This window comes from Lynx rufus, unplaced genomic scaffold (genome assembly GCF_022079265.1).
Source record: "Lynx rufus isolate CCGP_SWC_20201006 ecotype Redwood Valley unplaced genomic scaffold, mLynRuf1.p SCAF_16, whole genome shotgun sequence".
Lineage (NCBI taxonomy): Eukaryota > Metazoa > Chordata > Mammalia > Carnivora > Felidae > Lynx > Lynx rufus.
The window spans coordinates 20,966,230-20,984,199 of record NW_025814830.1 but is presented as its reverse complement, the minus strand read 5'-3'; the positions used below and the strand labels follow the sequence as shown (position 1 = coordinate 20,984,199).

The window sequence follows — 17,970 nt, the reverse complement described above, 5'->3', positions numbered from 1 at the left end:
TGGTCACAGAGGGCCTTATGCTAGGAATTTGGAGAGGGGGTCTTGGTGGATATTTTGACATTTAGGCTTAGTTACTGCCACAGTACTGCTGTTTAACAAATGATTCAAAACTGCAGAGGCTTAAAACAATCATTTATTCTCAACCACACTGGTGTGAATCACCAGTGATGGGGGGTGGTACATGATATTCTGGACCTAACTCACAGCAGCTCATGACAAGGAACCTGTAAACAGTTGTCAAAACACACCATTAATTAAAAAGTCCTCTGTCTCTGAATTTGACCACTTTTGGTACCATACCTAAGTGGAACTATATAGTATTTGGTTTTTTTGCAAATGACTTCTTTCACTTAGCATAATGTCCTGGAGGTTCACCCATGTTGTAGCATGTGTCAGAATAGCCTTATATTTTAAGACTGAATAATATTCCACTATATTATTACCTACCACATTATTATTATGTATTTTTATCTACCACATTTTACTTATGCAGTCATCCATTGATAGACACTTACTTGGGTTACTTCCTCCATTTGGCTATTGTGAATAATGCTGCTATGAACACAGGTATATAAATATCTCCTCATGATTCTGCTTTCATTTTTTTTGGATATATACCCAGAAGCGAGATTGCTGGATCATATGGTAGTTCTACTTTTAATTTTTTGAGGAACTGCCATACTGTTCTCCATAGCAACTGCACTATTTTACATTCCCACCAGCAAGGGTTCTAACTTCCCCACACCTAGCCAACTCTTGCTATTTTCTGATCTTTTGTTTGTTTGGTTGTTTTATAGTAGCAATGATGTGCAGTGGTATCTCATTGTGGTTTTGATTTGCATTTTCCTGATGATTTGTGATATTGAACATATTTGCTTTTTCTAATTCTTACTGTCATCTCTCCAACAATAATGGTCACACTACCAGAGCGGACCTCCACAGAGAGCTGCTATCCAATTTGTTTGTGTTTGCTCATGTGGTTGCATGCCAAATAAGACACACTGATCTTCTCTCCTTTTGACATTGTAACTGCTAGGAGGAAGAGGACTATGGTTTTCTGATTCTCCCTAGTGACTTAGGAAAGTCTAAAGTTGGCGCCTGGGAGTATGATGATTATCCAGAAAACCACACGTGGTGGGATGTGAGGTCCAGACAACATGGCGGACAGGAAGGGTTGGGAATGTCTAGCTCTGACCAGGAATTAGTCCCAGGAATTCTCTCAGGGCTCACTCCCATGGTCCTCTGCATCCTGTTGTCCCCAGGTACAAGCCTCGGGAGAAGCTTAAGGTGAACTTCGGCACTCCAGAGTTCCTGGCCCCAGAAGTCGTCAACTATGAATTTGTGTCCTTCCCTACAGACATGTGGAGTGTGGGGGTCATTACCTACATGCTGTGAGTGCCCAGGAGCCTGGCTCCTAGTGAGAATAGGGGCCATCTGTTTTAGTTTGGGATCCTTAGAAGCAGAGAAAATTTGAGTGTAGAGTCATTTATTTGAGAGCTGTTCCCAGGAAACGCCAACAGAGGAGTAAGGGAGTGAGATGGGAGAAGACACCAGTAAAGCATGTGTTATTGAGCACTTACCACTGTAGGCAACTGGAGTTGAATACTGTCGGGGAAGTCTGGGATCCATCGTGGAACAGCCCCTCACAGTTATTCTGAGGGGGGAGGGTGTAAGGGTGTTTACACACCAACTCTTACCAGTTATTGCTTGTGAGCTGGTCCTGAGAGCATTGGTTCTTTGAAACTTCTGGGTGGATAAAGCAGCTCCCACCAGAGAAGAAGCTCTCCAGCAAGGAAATGCATGTGCTATAGTACAAGTGGGGCTGAAGTGCACCAGAGCGGCAAGGAGAGGAGATGGACAGGGCAGAACACTGTCTGATGTATCATCTAACTTGTCCCTCCTGTCCTGTGCTTCCTGTTTTCTATGGACTGAGGAAGCAGAGTTAGCATGGACTGAGAGGAGATATGTACACAGACTAAGCATCCTTGTCTCTCTGTGAATTCCCTTGGTTATTTCCTCAGAGGTCCAATCAAGTCATGCTTTGCTCCCAGATTTGTCATTATGGCATAATTGCTACCTTGTGTCCCCACACTTTGTATGTGTGTACCTCACCAGGTGGGGGAAGTCTGAGGCCCGAGGCCAGCCAGAGTGTCCTATCTCTCTACCCTCACTCTAGAGGGACCTAATGAAGCCAGTTTTCCTTTGGCCCCTGAGGCCTGGAGTAATATTTAAATGAGCCAGGCTGTATCAGAGACATATTAGGATATTTTTAAATTAAGTTAACATGTATTTCATAAATGGACATATTGGATTGGGTCTCAATTTATTCTTAGACTTCAGGCTAAGTGGAAAATAGGTAAGCATGACGGAGGATTTATTCAAACACTCTTCATGCCTCTAAATTTTTAGTCCTGCCACTTCCTCCCCTAACAGAACACACTGGACTATCTCCTGTTGAGAAGTAATAGGGGTACTTTTCTTTTGAATTCTGGTTAGAGCTGCTTGTACCTTGTAAGACCTCTATCCCGTCATTGCATTTTGGCAGATATGGCTTCTACATACTGACAGTCCTTTTTCTCCTCTGTAGACTCAGTGGTTTATCCCCATTTCTAGGGGAAACAGATGCAGAGACCATGAATTTCATTGTGAACTGTAGCTGGGAGTTTGACGCTGACACCTTTGAAGGGCTGTCAGAAGAGGCCAAGGACTTTGTTTCCCACCTGCTGGTCAAAGAGAAGAGGTACTGTTAATTGCTTGTCATTCAGAAACCATTCTGATGGTGACCATCCATCTGGGTGCTGTGAAGATCAGGCTGGTGCTGTGCTTTCTCTGGACCAGTTCTGTCCAAGATTTCTTAGTTTGCTATGGCTTTGGAACAAAAAAGGTAACAGGGAAAGAGATGAAGGAAATAAAAAAATAAACAACAGGAGCATAAAATCTAGATAGAGTTTTAAAAAGGACCACATATATAAATTAGTCCTTGGTAAGTTATCAAGTAATCACTTTAATAGATTAATGTTGAAAAAAGGTTGAGATATGCAGATATTATTCCCCAGAATAAGAGCCAGAAAACCTCATTTGTTGATAATGAAGACCTACTTAGTTTTCAGCAGGCATATCAAAGTCATGGGTTGAACCATGGAGTTTTCTGATACTCAGAGACTCAGACATAAAGAAATAATGGCAAATGACCCAGGGTGAGGCCCAAGAGTCTGAGCTCTGAGACAGCCCATAGTTCCCTGGCCTTTACTATTTTGTTCTTCTGATTGTGAAAAGTTATGAGTGGTAAAATATTTCTAATTCAAATGAACAAAAAGGACATCATTCTCTGGAAGGAGAGACAAGCTTCTTTCAAGAGTTATGTTCTTTTTCTTCTTAAGAGCAATTGCAGGCCCACCTGGCCTTCCTACTTCCTGCCTCAATTTCCCAGCTCTTTCTGGAGGAGGTGATTAATCACTGTGATACATTCCCTCTGTAGAAGGCAGGGAACATTTTTGTTGATGACTTTCTTTTACTTTTAAGGAAGGGAATTTTAGACATAAGGAGTTCCTTTTTAGTTTGTGGCATGAATCTGCTTGAATGATTAATCGATTCACTGATTAACACTTCCTACCCAGCTGAACCAATTTCTGGAAAACCAGAAAAGGCAACCCTAACTAAAAGTTTCAACTTCTGTTTGATTTCACAGTTGCAGAATGAGTGCCACGCAGTGCCTGAAACATGAGTGGTTGAATAATTTGCCTGCCAAAGCTTCAAAATCCAAAGTTTGTCTCAAATCCCAATTATTACTGCAGAAATACATGGCTCAGAGGAAATGGAAGGTATCTGTTTTGTTTGTTTTTTTAAGGTAGCATTTATCTTTTTAATGTGTCCTTTGAAAGAAATGTTGCTAAGTTTTAACTTACATTTTCATTCTAAATAGATTATTTGGGAGGGAAAAAAAAAGTCTCTTATATCAAAACCTGTGATCTTGATTAAAGAATGCCACAGACCAAAACCAACTGGTATAAAGGTGGCATTTAGTTCATACTTATATGGACAATTGAAAGGACAGAATAAAGTTTGAGCATATGTTCTCAGTAACAGTAGTAGGGAAGTGCTTGGAACTTACTGCCTGAAGCTTGAGATCTGACTCCTCCACATTTCAGAAAGAGGGGCTGGGAAAGCCCTATTAGGTTTTAAAAGCTTCATAATTTTGTTTACAACAGAACCCTTTGGTATCATGGATTTAAAAAGAAAAATTGCCTTCCAGGAAAAGTGGCTTTCCAACATTTTGTTATCAACTCAGATCCTCACTAAAAAACAAAAATAAAAGCCTTTACCTAGAGAGCCAGTATATAAAAATATGTATACATACACACACATATGAAACAAAAACATCCCAGCCTTTGCTAAACAGAGTGAAATACACTGATATTTTCTGTTCTATGGTATTTGGTTTCGTTAAAAAAAGTGCTGGTCATAACCCACCAATTTGACTTCATGACCCACTGGTGGATTTTTTTTTAATATATTAAATTTATTGTCAAATTGATTTCCATACAACACCCAGTGCTCATCCCAAAAGATGCCCTCTTCAATGCCCATCACCTCCCCTCCCCTCCCTCCCACCCCCTATCAACCCTCAGTTTGTTCTCAGTTTTTAAGTGTCTCTTATGCTTTGGCTCTCTCCCACTCTAACCTCTTTTTTTTTTTTTCCTTCCCCTCCCCCATGGGTTTCTGTTAAGTTTCTCAGGATCCACATAAGAGTGAACACATATGGTATCTGTCTTTCTCTGTATGGCTTATTTCACTTAGCATCACACTCTCCAGTTCACTGGTGAATTTTGAATCACAATTTGAAAAGTCCCATTCCAGTGGGCTCCATTTTTCACAAGAAGAGGGTATATTTTCTCACTTCATAACTTGCTCTCATGCTCCAGAGTCATGGGGCTGTTCTACTGGAATTTTGCCACAAACTTGTTTTCCCCATTAGATTCTCAGTTTTGAACAAACCCAAGTGGCTAAACTTGCTTAAGTCCTTTTATTTCTCCTTAAAACAATTGGTCTAAAAATATACTTTTTATCCTTTTTTCCCCCTCTTTAACACCAAGAAACATTTCTACGTGGTGACTGCTGCCAACAGGCTAAGGAAATTTCCAACTTGTCCCTAATTCTCAACTCGGCTGCTCCCATGGGCCCAGAAGTTATGGACTGGTGGTGAAGTGATGACTCAAGATTTTTAATAATCCAGTCTTGTAATGATACTGATTTCATCTTTTTTGTAAAGAAAGGTTATGGCTGTTGCCTTCCTTGTGGGTGAAAAGTGGCTGTAAGGAAAGTGACCCGACCTTTTTTTTTCTGCCTTGTAAGATCATACTAAGTTGAAATGCTGTGTTTACTTCTCAAGTACACCTACTTTTGGTGATAAGTATAGGCATGCTTTAGGTAGGTAGGAAAGCTTCTACTTTGTATATGTCAAATTTAAAGTCTAAGCTTACTCTGGTTAGAGAACTCAGTAGACTGTTACACAGGGGTATGTTATGCAGCGTTATCTCCTCCAGTACAAATAATTCCTAGAATTTTGATTTGCTCAAGTGTGAGCTGACATTTTATTGTACTACCCTGTTCTTGTGGAAAGCAATGTAGATTTAGGGGTAGTGATCCTCAAATTTGTTTTAACTTGTGCTCCGTTTTGGGAAACAAACCATGCATCCTTTAATATTCTTTGAAACTTCAAAATACACCATATCACCTGTCATGGCTAAATCAGAACAATGATCATTTTGAATGTGCTTTTTAAATCCATACACATCTCCACCCTCTCCTAAGTGGTCCTATTCTGGCACTGGTAGTCTCACTTCTGACCTCCCTTCCTCAGATTTATGGTCTAGGAAGTCTGGACACTGATATGCAATATGTAAAAGAGATATAAGAGTGTAAAATGATTTTCAGTCTTCTGAGAGAAACACAGAATGATACATCATGAGACAATAAACTGCTGTTCTACTGCTTTATGGATATACCACTTTTAATGTTGTCATTTAACTAACTTATAAAATGATTAACAAGAAGTACTTTATTATTTGAAAGTAAAGAATGCTTTTAATTTCCTCGCTTATAACCTGATTTTTGTGCTATTCCCATGAACTTCTCAAGTCAGCAGTTTTCTGTTTTTTTTTTTTTTTTTAAGTTTATGTATTTATTTTGAGAGAGAGAGAGAGTGTGTGCTTGGAGGGGCAGAAAGAGAGCGAGAGAATCCCAAGCAGGCTCCATGCCACCAGCACAGAGCCCTACGCAGGGCTTGAAGTCACGAACCATGAGATCATGATTTGAGCCAAACCAAGAGTCAGATGTGCAAATGACTGAGCCATCCAAGTGCCCCTCGGGTCAGCAGTTTTAATAGGAGTAGTTACTTTTATTTATTTATTTTTATTTTTTAATTTTTGAAAGAGAGAGAGCACAAGCACAGGAGAGGGGCAGAGGGAGGGATGGAAGGAATCTCAGGCAGGCTCCATGCTCAGTATGGAGCCTGATGCGGGGCTCAATCCCATGACCCTATGATCATGACCTGAGCCGAAATCAAGAGTTGTAGGCTCAACTGACTGAGCCACTCAAGAGCCCCAGGAGTACTTTAATTTTTAATTAGCCATGCAACAGTTTCATAGGCTTTCAGGATTTTTGTCCAAATGAAGAACCCCCCTTTACCAGTTTTTGGCAGAGGAAACGGGTGTGGGGAGGGAGGCAGAAAGAGGTGAGGTGAAACCTGCTGCTGCAGTTCTCAAATTGTAACTTTCCTTGGAAGGCTAACTCTTGTCAGGAACTAAGATTTTCAGTACCAGCATATCTAGGCCTGCCAAGCTGGCCTAGTGAATGAACATCAGAAGAGATGGCTGCTGGAAACCTCCCTTTTGTAGGAGAATACAGTGATTTGGTAAAATACCTTATTTTAAATCAAGAGTTATTCTGTGGAAAGGTTTGATAAGGGCAGCCTCCAGAAGGAGCCACAGAGGTTATCTTACAGTTCTGTCAGGTACGGTGAGTCTTACCTTCTTTGGGACTTCAGACTCTTGGTGCTATGAATCTTCTTCCCAGATAAATGTAGTTACCTTGATCTAGAGTAGCACTGTCAGAAATATATGAGCCATATACATAATTTTAAAATTTTGAATAGCTCCTCCAAAAAAACCTGGTGAAATTAATTTTAATAATTTAACACAGTAAGTCAAAAATATTATTTCAATTTATAATCAACATAAAAAACTATTAATGAGGTATTTTCTATTCTTTTTCTCACACAGAATCCCCAAAATCTGGAGTGTATTTTACACTTAAAATACATTTCAATTCAGATACTAGATTTTCATCAGATATGCTTAGTTTGGATTTAGATTTCATGAAACTTACTGTGGAAAAATATAATCAGATACTCAAGTTGTTCAAAACACCTTAAATGTTTTCTAGTAGATATCCACTTTTACATTTAATTTAAATTAAATAAAGATAGAAATTCAGTCCTATAGTTGCATTAGCCATATTTTAAGTGCTTAATAGCCACATGTTGTTGTTAGTGGCTTCTATATCGGATGGGGTAGATATAGAATCCTTTACCTGTCAAATTTTAATTTTTTCTCCCTGTATGCTGTTATTCTTTACCTAGAGTCTCCTTCAGGGCTTTGTTTAGGTGAAGCCCACACAAATGTAAGTTAAGGTGATTTTAGCCTATCTTATCTGAAATTTGAGGGAGCTTTTAAAGCTTTAATTTTTTGGATATTTTTGGTCCTCTATTTTGCTGATATGTACTTAGCTCAAAAAATTTTTAGATTGCAACTGTGCTGCTATGGACTATTTCTAATGGACTTTCCATTTGAATGAATAAAGAGTGATTGGAAATTGCTGGGCAGAGAAACTGTAAAAAATAGGACCCACTTTTATAACTGTCAGGTTGGTGTGCTTGTGGGGTAAAAGGCATTCTTCCATTTTTGATGGATATGTATCCATTGTGGTCATGCCCACACTTTCACTCAGCAATTTCATTTCTAGAACACTTGAACAGAGATCTATGCAAAACGTTAACTGTAGCACTATTGCTAATGGCTGAATGAAAACAATCTCATTTGCCTATCAGTATGGATTTAGTTAAATAAATGTTGCCACATCCATATAGGGAAATAACTTGTAGCTGTTAAACATAGATCTAGATGTACTGACAGCCATCTTTCCATTACAGAAAAATTATTATATATATATATATACACACACACACACACATATATATATACATATATATATATATAGATATATATATATATATATGGCATCATCCTATTTGTGGAGAGACATATGCTTATAGATGCATTAAATTTTTTTAAATGTTCATTTATTTTTGAGAGAGAGAGAAAGTGTAAGTGGGGGAGAGGCAGAGAGAGAGGGAGACACAGAATCTGAAGCAGGCTCCAGGCTCCAAGCTGTAAGCACAGAGTCCGACTCAGGGCTGAATTGCAAAATCATGACCCAAACCTAAGTCAGACGCTTAACTGACTGAGCCACTCAGGTGCCTCTAAAATTTTCTAGGGGGAATTCCACTTTTCACTTCACAACTTTCTGAATAATTTGAATTTTTATTTTTACAATGAGCATGTATTGCTTTTATAATTAAAAATTAGCAATGCAATGTCAAGTGTGGACCTTGCTTTGACACTGATTTGAGCAAACAATAAAAGATATTTCTGAGACATCCAGAGAAATAAAATTCTAAATTGCATATTTAATAATACATAGAATTTCTAATTTCTATTAATTTTGTGAGGTATGATAATGGTAATGTGGCTATAATGTAGGTTAAATGACTTCAGGAAAAAAGTGGATACAGTTAAGTAAGTGTGGTAAAATCTTTGTTAACAATTGGGTCTGAGTGATCTATATGGAGTTTCATTATACTGTTTTCTTTATTCTATACATTCGAAAATTTTCATTATACTATTCTCTTTACTATTCTATACATTTGATATAAAGTTTTTAAATCAGTTAAATAAACACCATAAAGAGGTGTTAAAGAACGGAGCTTCAGGGGCTTGGTTAGGATGGCAGAGGAGTAGAATGACCCTAAGCTTGCCTCCTCCCTCGAACACAGCTATATAAATATCAAATCATTCTGAACACACAAGAAATCAATCTGAAGACTGAGACAACAAAGCTGCACATCGATGAGCAGAAAAACAACCACCTTGTGGAAGGTAGGAACTGTGAGAGTTGATTTAGGAGTGAAAAGAGCTATGGGCCTTGTCGATGGGAGGGAACCCTGACTGTGGAGAGAAGAGCGAGAGTAAAAGAAAGAAAGAAAGAAGAAGGAAAGAAATAAAGAAAGAAAATATGTGCAGGGGATTACACAGGAAAAACTCTTCCTCAAAGCCAAAGACGGCGGGGGGGGGGGGGGGGGAGGAAGGGGATGATTTAAATATTAAGTTTTTTTTATAAACAGTGGAGCACAGGGGCACCTGGGTTGCTCAGTGGTTGGGCAACCGACTTCGGCTCAGGTCATGATCTCACAATTTGTGAGTTCGAGCCCCGCATGGGGCTCTGTGCTGACAGCTCGGAGTTGGAGCCTGCTTCAGATTCTGTGTCTCCCTCTCTCTGCCTCTCCCCCACTCGCACTCTGTCTCTCAAAAATGAATAAACATTAAAAAAAATTAAAAAATAAAACAAACAGTGGAGCACAGAGTCTGAAGTTTCAGAGGTTAGCGCCATGGCCAGGGTCATTCATACCTGGCAGTGTTCCCGTTGGGGAGCAGGAAGGACAACCAGCCAGCAGCATGGTCTGAAGATCCCCTTGGCTGCACGGGGAGAAAGTTCCCTTGCTTGGAGTGCCTTTTGGGAGAGGTGATACATTACGGCTTCTCCAGTGGCAAAAGATCCTGCAGGGCTTTGAGCTACCCCATTCCTCAGCATAGGAACAAAGACGCAGGCTGAGGGCAGTAAACTCTAGTGCTAGTTTTGTGCTGTGATTATTCCTAACTGCTGCGTGGTCACGCGACCATTTTCTGGGACAAGCCGGCACCAGCAACAGAGCAGTGAGACCCTCCTCCAGAGGATCAGAGCAGGTCTGGGCCATGGGTGTCTTTGAAGTTTAGAGTTTGAAACACAGCCATGTTTGAGATAAAACACAGGAGGGCTGTGCTCCCTGGCAGGCTGACAGCTTGGACACAGGGTGAAGACAGATCTAAGGGAAGTCTGTGACACAGGACGGCTGATTGCTTGTCTGAGAGCTTCCTGAGGAGTGGTGGGTACAAGCTCCCCACTCCAGAAATGAGAGCGGAGCAAAGACATTTTCACCCCCTGCCCACCAGCACTGACAGACCTCAGTGAGCTAAACAGTGCCACCAAGTGGAGACCAGAGCGGCTAAACCAAGCCCCGCTCCTCTGAGCTCAGCAGGTTCATCTCCACTAGGGCAAGTTGCCCTGAGAATCAGTGCAATAGGCCCTTCACTCAGGAGACCAGCACAAACCTCTAAGGCAAACCAAGTCTACTGATCATAGAGTCCTGCAAAGCTTTACCTTTAGAGGAAATAGGATAGCTTCCTTTTTATTTATTTATTTTTACTTTTAAAGTTATTCTTTAATATATTTTTAAATTTTTAAAATTTTTATTCATTCAAATATATATGTTTTACTGCTATTTTTTGGATCTAGCTTCCTTTAAGAAGCAGACCAAAATACATATACGATCTTTTTTTTTTTTTTTTCTGGGCAAAAATGACAAGATGGAGGAATTCACCGCAAAAGAATAGGAAGTAGAAATTACAACCAGGGATTTAATCAATACAGATGTATTGAACTAAACATCTTAAACTTAAAACAACAATTATAAGGATACTAGCTGGGCTTGAAAAAAGGCATAGAAGACACTAGAGAATCCATTACTGCAGAGATAAAAGAACTAAAATCTAGTCACGCCAAAATTAAAAATCCTATAACTGAGATGCAAACCTAAATAGATGCCAAAACAACAAGGGTGGATGAAGCAGAGGAATAATCAGTGATATAGAAGATAAAATTATGGAAAATAATGAAGCTGAAAATAAAAGGGAAACAATGGTAATGGATCACAAACGTACACTTAAGGAACTCTGAGACTTTTTTTCATAATTAGTATTACTTTATTATTGTTTTATTTATTGGTTTCAGTAGAATTTAGTGATTCATTACTTTACATATAACACCCAGTGGTCATCACAATAAGTGCCCTACTTAATTCCCATCACCCAGCCTATCCCCCCAACCCCAGCAATTACCTAAAATGTAATAAAATTCATATCATATGAGTCCCAAAAGAGGAAGAGCAGGGAAAAGGGGCAGGTTTATTTGAGCAAATTTTAGCTGAAAATTTCCTTAATCCAGGGGAGGTTACAGACATCTAAATCCAAAAAGCACAGAAAACTCCAGTTAAATTCAACAAAAACTGGCCATCACCTAGACATATCACAGTCAAATTCACAAAACACACAGACAAGGAAAAAATCCTGAAAGCAGCAGGGAAAAAAAGTCCTTAACCTACAAGGGAAGACAGATCAGATTTGCAGATCTGTCCATAGAAACTTGACCAGAAGGGAATGGCAGGATATATTCAACGTGATGAATGGGAAAAATATGCAGCCAAGAATACTTTACCCAGCAAGGCTGTCATTCGGGATGGAAAGAGAGAGAAAAATGAAAGGAGTTCACTAAACCAGCTTTGCAAGAAATACTAGAGGGGACTTTTTTTTTAATGTTTATTTATTTTTGAGAGAAAGAGAGAGTGGGAGGGGCAGAGAGAAAAGGGGACAGAGAATCTGATATGGGCTCTGTGCTGGCAGCAGAGAGCCTGATGTAGGGCTTGGTATCATGAACTGTGAGATCATAAACTGAGCTAAAGTTGTAAACTTAACTGGGCCACCTGGTTGCCCCAAAGGGGATTATCTGAGTGGGGGCAAAAAGACCAAAAGGAACAAAGACTAGAAAGGAATAGAGAACATCACCAGAAACACAAGCATTACAGAGCCAAACACATGGCACTAAATTCATATCTTTCAATAAATTGCTCTGAATATAAATGGGCTTAATGCTTCAATCAAAAGACATAGGGTATCAGAATGGATAAAAAAACAAAGACCCATATATATACTGCTTACAAGAGACTCTTTATTTTGTTTTAATTTTTTTATTAATTTATTTTTAAATTTACATCCAACTTAGCATATAGTGCAACAATGACTTCAGGAGATTTCTTAATGATCCTTACCCATTTAGCCCATCCCCACTCCCACAACCCCTCTGGGAACCCTGTGTTCGTTCTCCATATTTGAAAAAAATTTTTTAAACGTTTATTTTTTTGAGAGACAGACAGAGACAGTGTGAGCAGGAGAGAGGCAGAGAGAGAGATGGAGACACAGAATCCGAAGCAGGCTCCAGGCTCTGAGCTGTCAGCACAGAGCCCGATGTGGGGCTCAAACTCATGAACTGTGAGATTATGACATGAGCCAAAGTCAGATGTTCAACTGACTGGGCCACCTAGGCACCCCTGTTTGTTCTCCATATTTAAGAATCTCTTATGTTTTGTTCTCCTCCCTGTTTTTATATTATTTTTGCTTCCCTTCCCTTATATTCATCCATTTTGTATCTTAAAGTCCTCATATGAGTAAAGTCATAGGATATTTGTCTTTCTCTAATTTCGCTTAGCATGATACCCTCTAGTCTCATCCACTTAGATGCAAATGGCAAGATTTCATTCTTTTTGATTGCCAAGTAATACTCCATTGTATGTATATACGACTTCTTCTTTATCCATTCATCTATCAATGGACATTTGGACTAAAAGAGACTCATTTTAGACCTGAGGACACCTGCAGATTGAAAGTAAGGGGATGGAGAACCATCTATCATGCTAATGGTCATCAAAAGAAAGCTAGAGTAGCCACACTTGTATCAGACAAACTAGATTTTAAAATAAAGACTGTAACAAGAGATGAAGAAAGGCATTATATCATAATTAAGGGATCTATCCATCAAGAAGATCTAGCAATTGTAAATATTTATGCCCCCAACTTGGTGGCACACAAATATATAAATCAATTAATCACAAACATAAATAAACTCATTAATAATATAATAATAGTAGGGGACTTGAACACCACATTTATAGAAATGGACAGATCATGTAAGCAGAAAATCACCAGGAAAACAATGGCTTTGAATGATACCCTGGATCAGATGGACTTAACAGATATATTCAGAACATTTTGTCCAAAAGCAGCAGAATACACATTCTTTTTGAGTGCACATGGAACATTCTCCAGGATAGATGACATACTGGTTCACAAATCAACAATAAGCACAAAAAAACTGAGATCACACCATGCATATTTTCCAATCACAATGCTATCAAACTTGAAGTCAACCACAAGAAAAAATTTGAAAAGGCCACAAATACATGGAACTTAAAGAATATCCTACTAAAGAACGAATGGGTTAACCAGGGAATTAAGGAAGAAACTAAAAAGTATATGGAAACAAATGAAAATGAAAACATGACAGTCCAAAACATTTGGGATGCAGCAAAGACAGTTCTACGAGTGAAGAATATTGCGATACAAGCCTAGCTCAAGAAGCAAGAAAAGTCTCAAATACACAACCTGATCTTACATCTAAAGGGGCTAGAAAAGTAATAGCAAATAAAGCATAAGGCCAGAAGAGGGGAAATAATAAAGATACAACAGAAATAACTGATATAGGAACAAACAAACAAACAAAATAGTAGAACAGATCAATGAAACTAAGAGCTCTTTCTTGGAAAGAATTAATAAAATTGATAAACCACTTGCCAGACATGTCAAAAAGAGAAAGGACCCAAATAAATAAAATCATGAATGAAAAAGGAGAGATCAAAACTACTACCACAGAAATACAAATAATCATGAGAATATTTTGAAAAATTATATGCCAACAAACTGGGCAATCTAGAAGAAATGGATAAATTCGTAAAAATAATACACATTACCAAAACTGAAACAGGAAGAAATGTAAAATTTGAACAAACTCATAACCAGCAAAGAAATTGAATCAGTAATAAAAAGTCTCCAACAAACAAGTGCCTCGGGCCAGATGGATTCCCAGAGGAATTCCACCAGACACATAAAGAAGAGTTGATACCTACTCTTCTCAAATTGTTCCAAAAATAGAAATAGAAGGAAAACTTCCAAACTCCTTCTATGAGGCCAACATTATCTTGATTCTAAAACCAAAGACCCACCCCTAAAAAGGAGAATTACAGGCCAATATCCCTAATGAACATGGATGCAAAAATTCTCAACAAGATACTAGGAAATTGAATCCAACGGTACATTAAAATAATTGGTCACCATCATCAAGTGAGATTTGTTCCTGGGCTGCAGGGGTGGTTCAGTATTTGCAAATCAATACACCACGTTCATAAAAGAAAGGATAAGAACCACACGATCCTCTCAACAGATGCAGAAAAAGCATTTGACAAAATACACATCCATTCTTGATAAAAACATTCAACAAAGTAGGGATAGATGAACATACTTCAATATCATAAAGGACATATATGAAAGACCCACAGCTTTTCCTCTATAGTCAGGAGCAAGACAAGGATGTCCATTCTCACCACTGTTGTTCAACATAGTGTTGACATATGTCAACATAGCCTCAGCAGTCAGACAACAAAAAGAAACAAAAGGCATCCAAGTCAGCAAGAAAGAAGTCAAACTTCCACTATTTGCAGTTGACATGATACTTTATGTAGAAAACCCAAATGACTCCACCAAAACATTCCTAGAATACATGAATTCAGCAAAGTTGCAGGATATAAAATCAATGTAAGGAATACAGAAATCTGTTGCATTTCTATACACCGATAATGAAGCAGTAGAAAAAGAAATCAAAGAATCGATTCCATTAACAATTGCACCAAAAACATTAGATACCTAACAATAAACCTAACCAAAGAGATTAAAAAACAAAACAAACAAACAAACAAAAAAACAAAACTTGTACTCTGAAAACTATAGAACACTTATGAAAGAAATTGAAGGATCCTGGGAAGATGGCGGCGTAGGAGGACGCTGGGCTCACCCTGCGTCCTGCTGATCACTTAGATTCCACCTACACCTGCCTAAATAACCCAGAAAACCCCCAGAAGACTAGCAGAACAGAGTCTCCAGAGCCAAGCGCAGAGGAGGGCCCATGGAAGAGGGTAGGAAGGGCGGCTAGGTGGTGCGCGCTACACGGACTGGCGGGAGGGAGCTGGGGCAGAGAGGCGGCCCATCAGAGCCCCCGAGTTTGGCTTGCAAAAGCGAATGGGCCAGATGGAGTGTGTTCTGACAGTAGGCGGGACTTGACATCTGGAAGGTTATAAACTAACAGCTCTGCATGGAGAACGGGAGGGCTGGAGGACAACGGGAGGGAGAGCTGTTGAGCCCCGGACAACAGAGTGCTGCTTGGGGGGGAAAAAAGGGGCTCACCAGCGTCATCTCCCTCTCCCATCCCCCAGCCAAAATCCCAATGGGAACCGGTTCCTGCCAGGGAACTTGCTTGCACCGTGCAAACACCCAACACTGTGCTTCTGCGGATCCATCCAGCCATCCCTCGGCGGGTCTGACTCCCTCCTGGTGCCGCAGGGCCCCTCCCGAAGCGGATCTCTGAAGGAAAAGCGAGCTGAGCCTACCTCTCCCGCCCACGTGCACCTTGCTGATCCACCCCAGCTAATACGCCAGATCCCCAACACCACAAGCCTGGCAGTGTTCAAGTAGCCCAGATGGGCCGCCACCCCACAGTGAATCCTGCTCCTAGGAGAGGGAAAGAGAAGGCACACACCAGTCTGACTGTGGCCCCCAGCGGTGGGCTGGGGGCAGACATCAGGTCTGACTGCGGTCCCGCCCACCGATGCAAATTATTCAAGACAGCACAGGGGAAGTGCCATGCAGTTCCACACCACTCCAGGGACTATCCAAACTGACGAAACGGAAGAATTCCCCTCAAAAAAAGTCCAGGAAATAACAACAGCTAACGAACTGATCAAAAACGATTTAAACAATATAACAGAAAGTGAACTTAGAATAATAGTCATAAAATTTATCACTGGGCTTGAAAACAGTTTAAAGGACAGCAGAGAATCTCTTGCTACAGAGATCAAGGGACTAAGGAACAGCCAGGAGGAGCTAAAAAATGCTATCAATGAGCTGCAAAATAAAATGGAGACAACCACGGCTCGGATTGAAGAGGCAGAGGAGAGAATAGGGGAACTAGATGATAAAATTATGGAAAAAGAAGAAGCTGAGAAAAAGAGATAAAAAAAAATCCAGGAGTATGAGGGGAAAATTAGAGAACTAAGTGATGCACTAAAGAGAAGTAATCTACGCATAATTGGTATTCCAGAGGAGGAAGAGAGAGGGAAAGGTGCTGAAGGTGTACTTGAAGAAATAATAGCTGAGAACTTCCCTGATCTGGGGAAGGAAAAAGCATTGAAATCCAAGAGGCACAGAGAACTCCCTTCAGACGTAACTTGAATCGATCTTCTGCACGACATATCATAGTGAAACTGGCAAAATACAAGGATAAAGAGAAAATTCTGAAGGCAGCTAGAGATAAATGTGCTCTAACATATAAAGGGAGACCTATAAGACATGTGACCGATCTCTCTACTGAAACTTGGCAGGCCAGAAAGGAATGGCAGGAAATCTTCAATGTGATGAACAGAAAAAATATGCAGCCGAGAATCCTTTATCCAGCAAGTCTGTCATTTAGAATAGAAGGAGAGACAAAGGTCTTCCCAAACAAACAAAAACTGAAGGAATTCCTTACCACTAAGCCAGCTCTACAAGAGATCCTAAGGGGGATCCAGTGAGACAAAGTACCAGAGACATCGCTACAAGCATGAGGTTTAAACCTTCGGACATCACAATGACTCTAAACCCATATCTTTCTATCATAACACTGAATGTAAATGGACTAAATGTGCCAACGAAAAGACATAGGGTATCAGAATGGATAAAAAAACAAGACCCATCTATTTGCTGTCTACAGGAGACTCATTTTAGACCTGAGGACACCTTCAGATTGAGAGTGAGGGGATGGAGAACTATTTATCATGCCACTGGAAGTCAAAAGAAAGCTGGAGTAGCCATACTTATATCAGACAAACTAGACTTTAAATTAAAGGCTGCAACAAGAGAGGAAGAAGGACATTATATAATAATCACAGGGTCTATCCATCAGGAAGAGCTAACAATTATAAATGTCTATGTGCCGAATACAGGAGCCACCAAACATATAAAACGATTACTCACAAACATAAGCAACCTTATTGATAAGAATGTGGTAATTGCAGGGGACTTTAACACCCCACTTACAGAAATGGATAGATAATCTAGACACACAGTCAATAAAGAAACAAGGGCCCTGAATGATACATTGGATCAGATGGACTTGACAGATATATTTAGAACTCTGCATCCCAAAGCAACAGAATATACTTTCTTCTTGAGTGCACATGGAACATTCTCCAAGATAGATCACATACTGGGTCACAAAACAGCCCTTCATAAGTATACAAGAATTGAAATCATACCTTGCATACTTTCAGACCACAGTGCTATGAAGCTTGAAATCAACCACAGGAAAAAGTCTGGAAAACCTCCAAAAGCATGGAGGTTAAAGAACACCTTACTAAAGAACGAATGGGTCAACCAGGCAATTAGAGAAGAAATTTAAAAATATACAAACGAAAATGAAAATACAACAATCCAAACGCTTTGGGATGCAGCGAAGGCAGTCCTGAGAGGAAAATACATTGCAATCCAGGCCTATCTCAAGAAACAAGAAAAACCCCAAATACAAAATCTAACAGCACACCTAAAGGAAATAGAAGCAGAACAGCAAAGACAGCCTAAACCCAGCAGAAGAAGAGAAATAATAAAGATCAGAGCAGAAATAAAC

At 39.7% G+C, this 17,970-nt stretch overlaps 1 protein-coding gene across 2 annotated transcripts in view; it reads left to right on the top strand.

Annotated features, from left to right (window-relative positions):
* Window positions 1-6,092, top strand: part of MYLK3 (myosin light chain kinase 3) — a 39,286-nt gene extending 33,194 nt beyond the window's left edge. For both annotated transcript variants that reach the window (XM_047079204.1, XM_047079203.1), the window contains exons 10-13: window positions 1,263-1,391; window positions 2,588-2,740; window positions 3,689-3,821; window positions 5,094-6,092. In XM_047079204.1, coding sequence (XP_046935160.1) covers window positions 1,263-1,391; window positions 2,588-2,740; window positions 3,689-3,821; window positions 5,094-5,153 — 475 coding nt within the window. In that variant the 3' untranslated portion in view covers window positions 5,154-6,092. The remainder of the gene's footprint in view (window positions 1-1,262; window positions 1,392-2,587; window positions 2,741-3,688; window positions 3,822-5,093) is intronic.
* The last annotated feature ends 11,878 nt before the right edge of the window (window positions 6,093-17,970 follow it).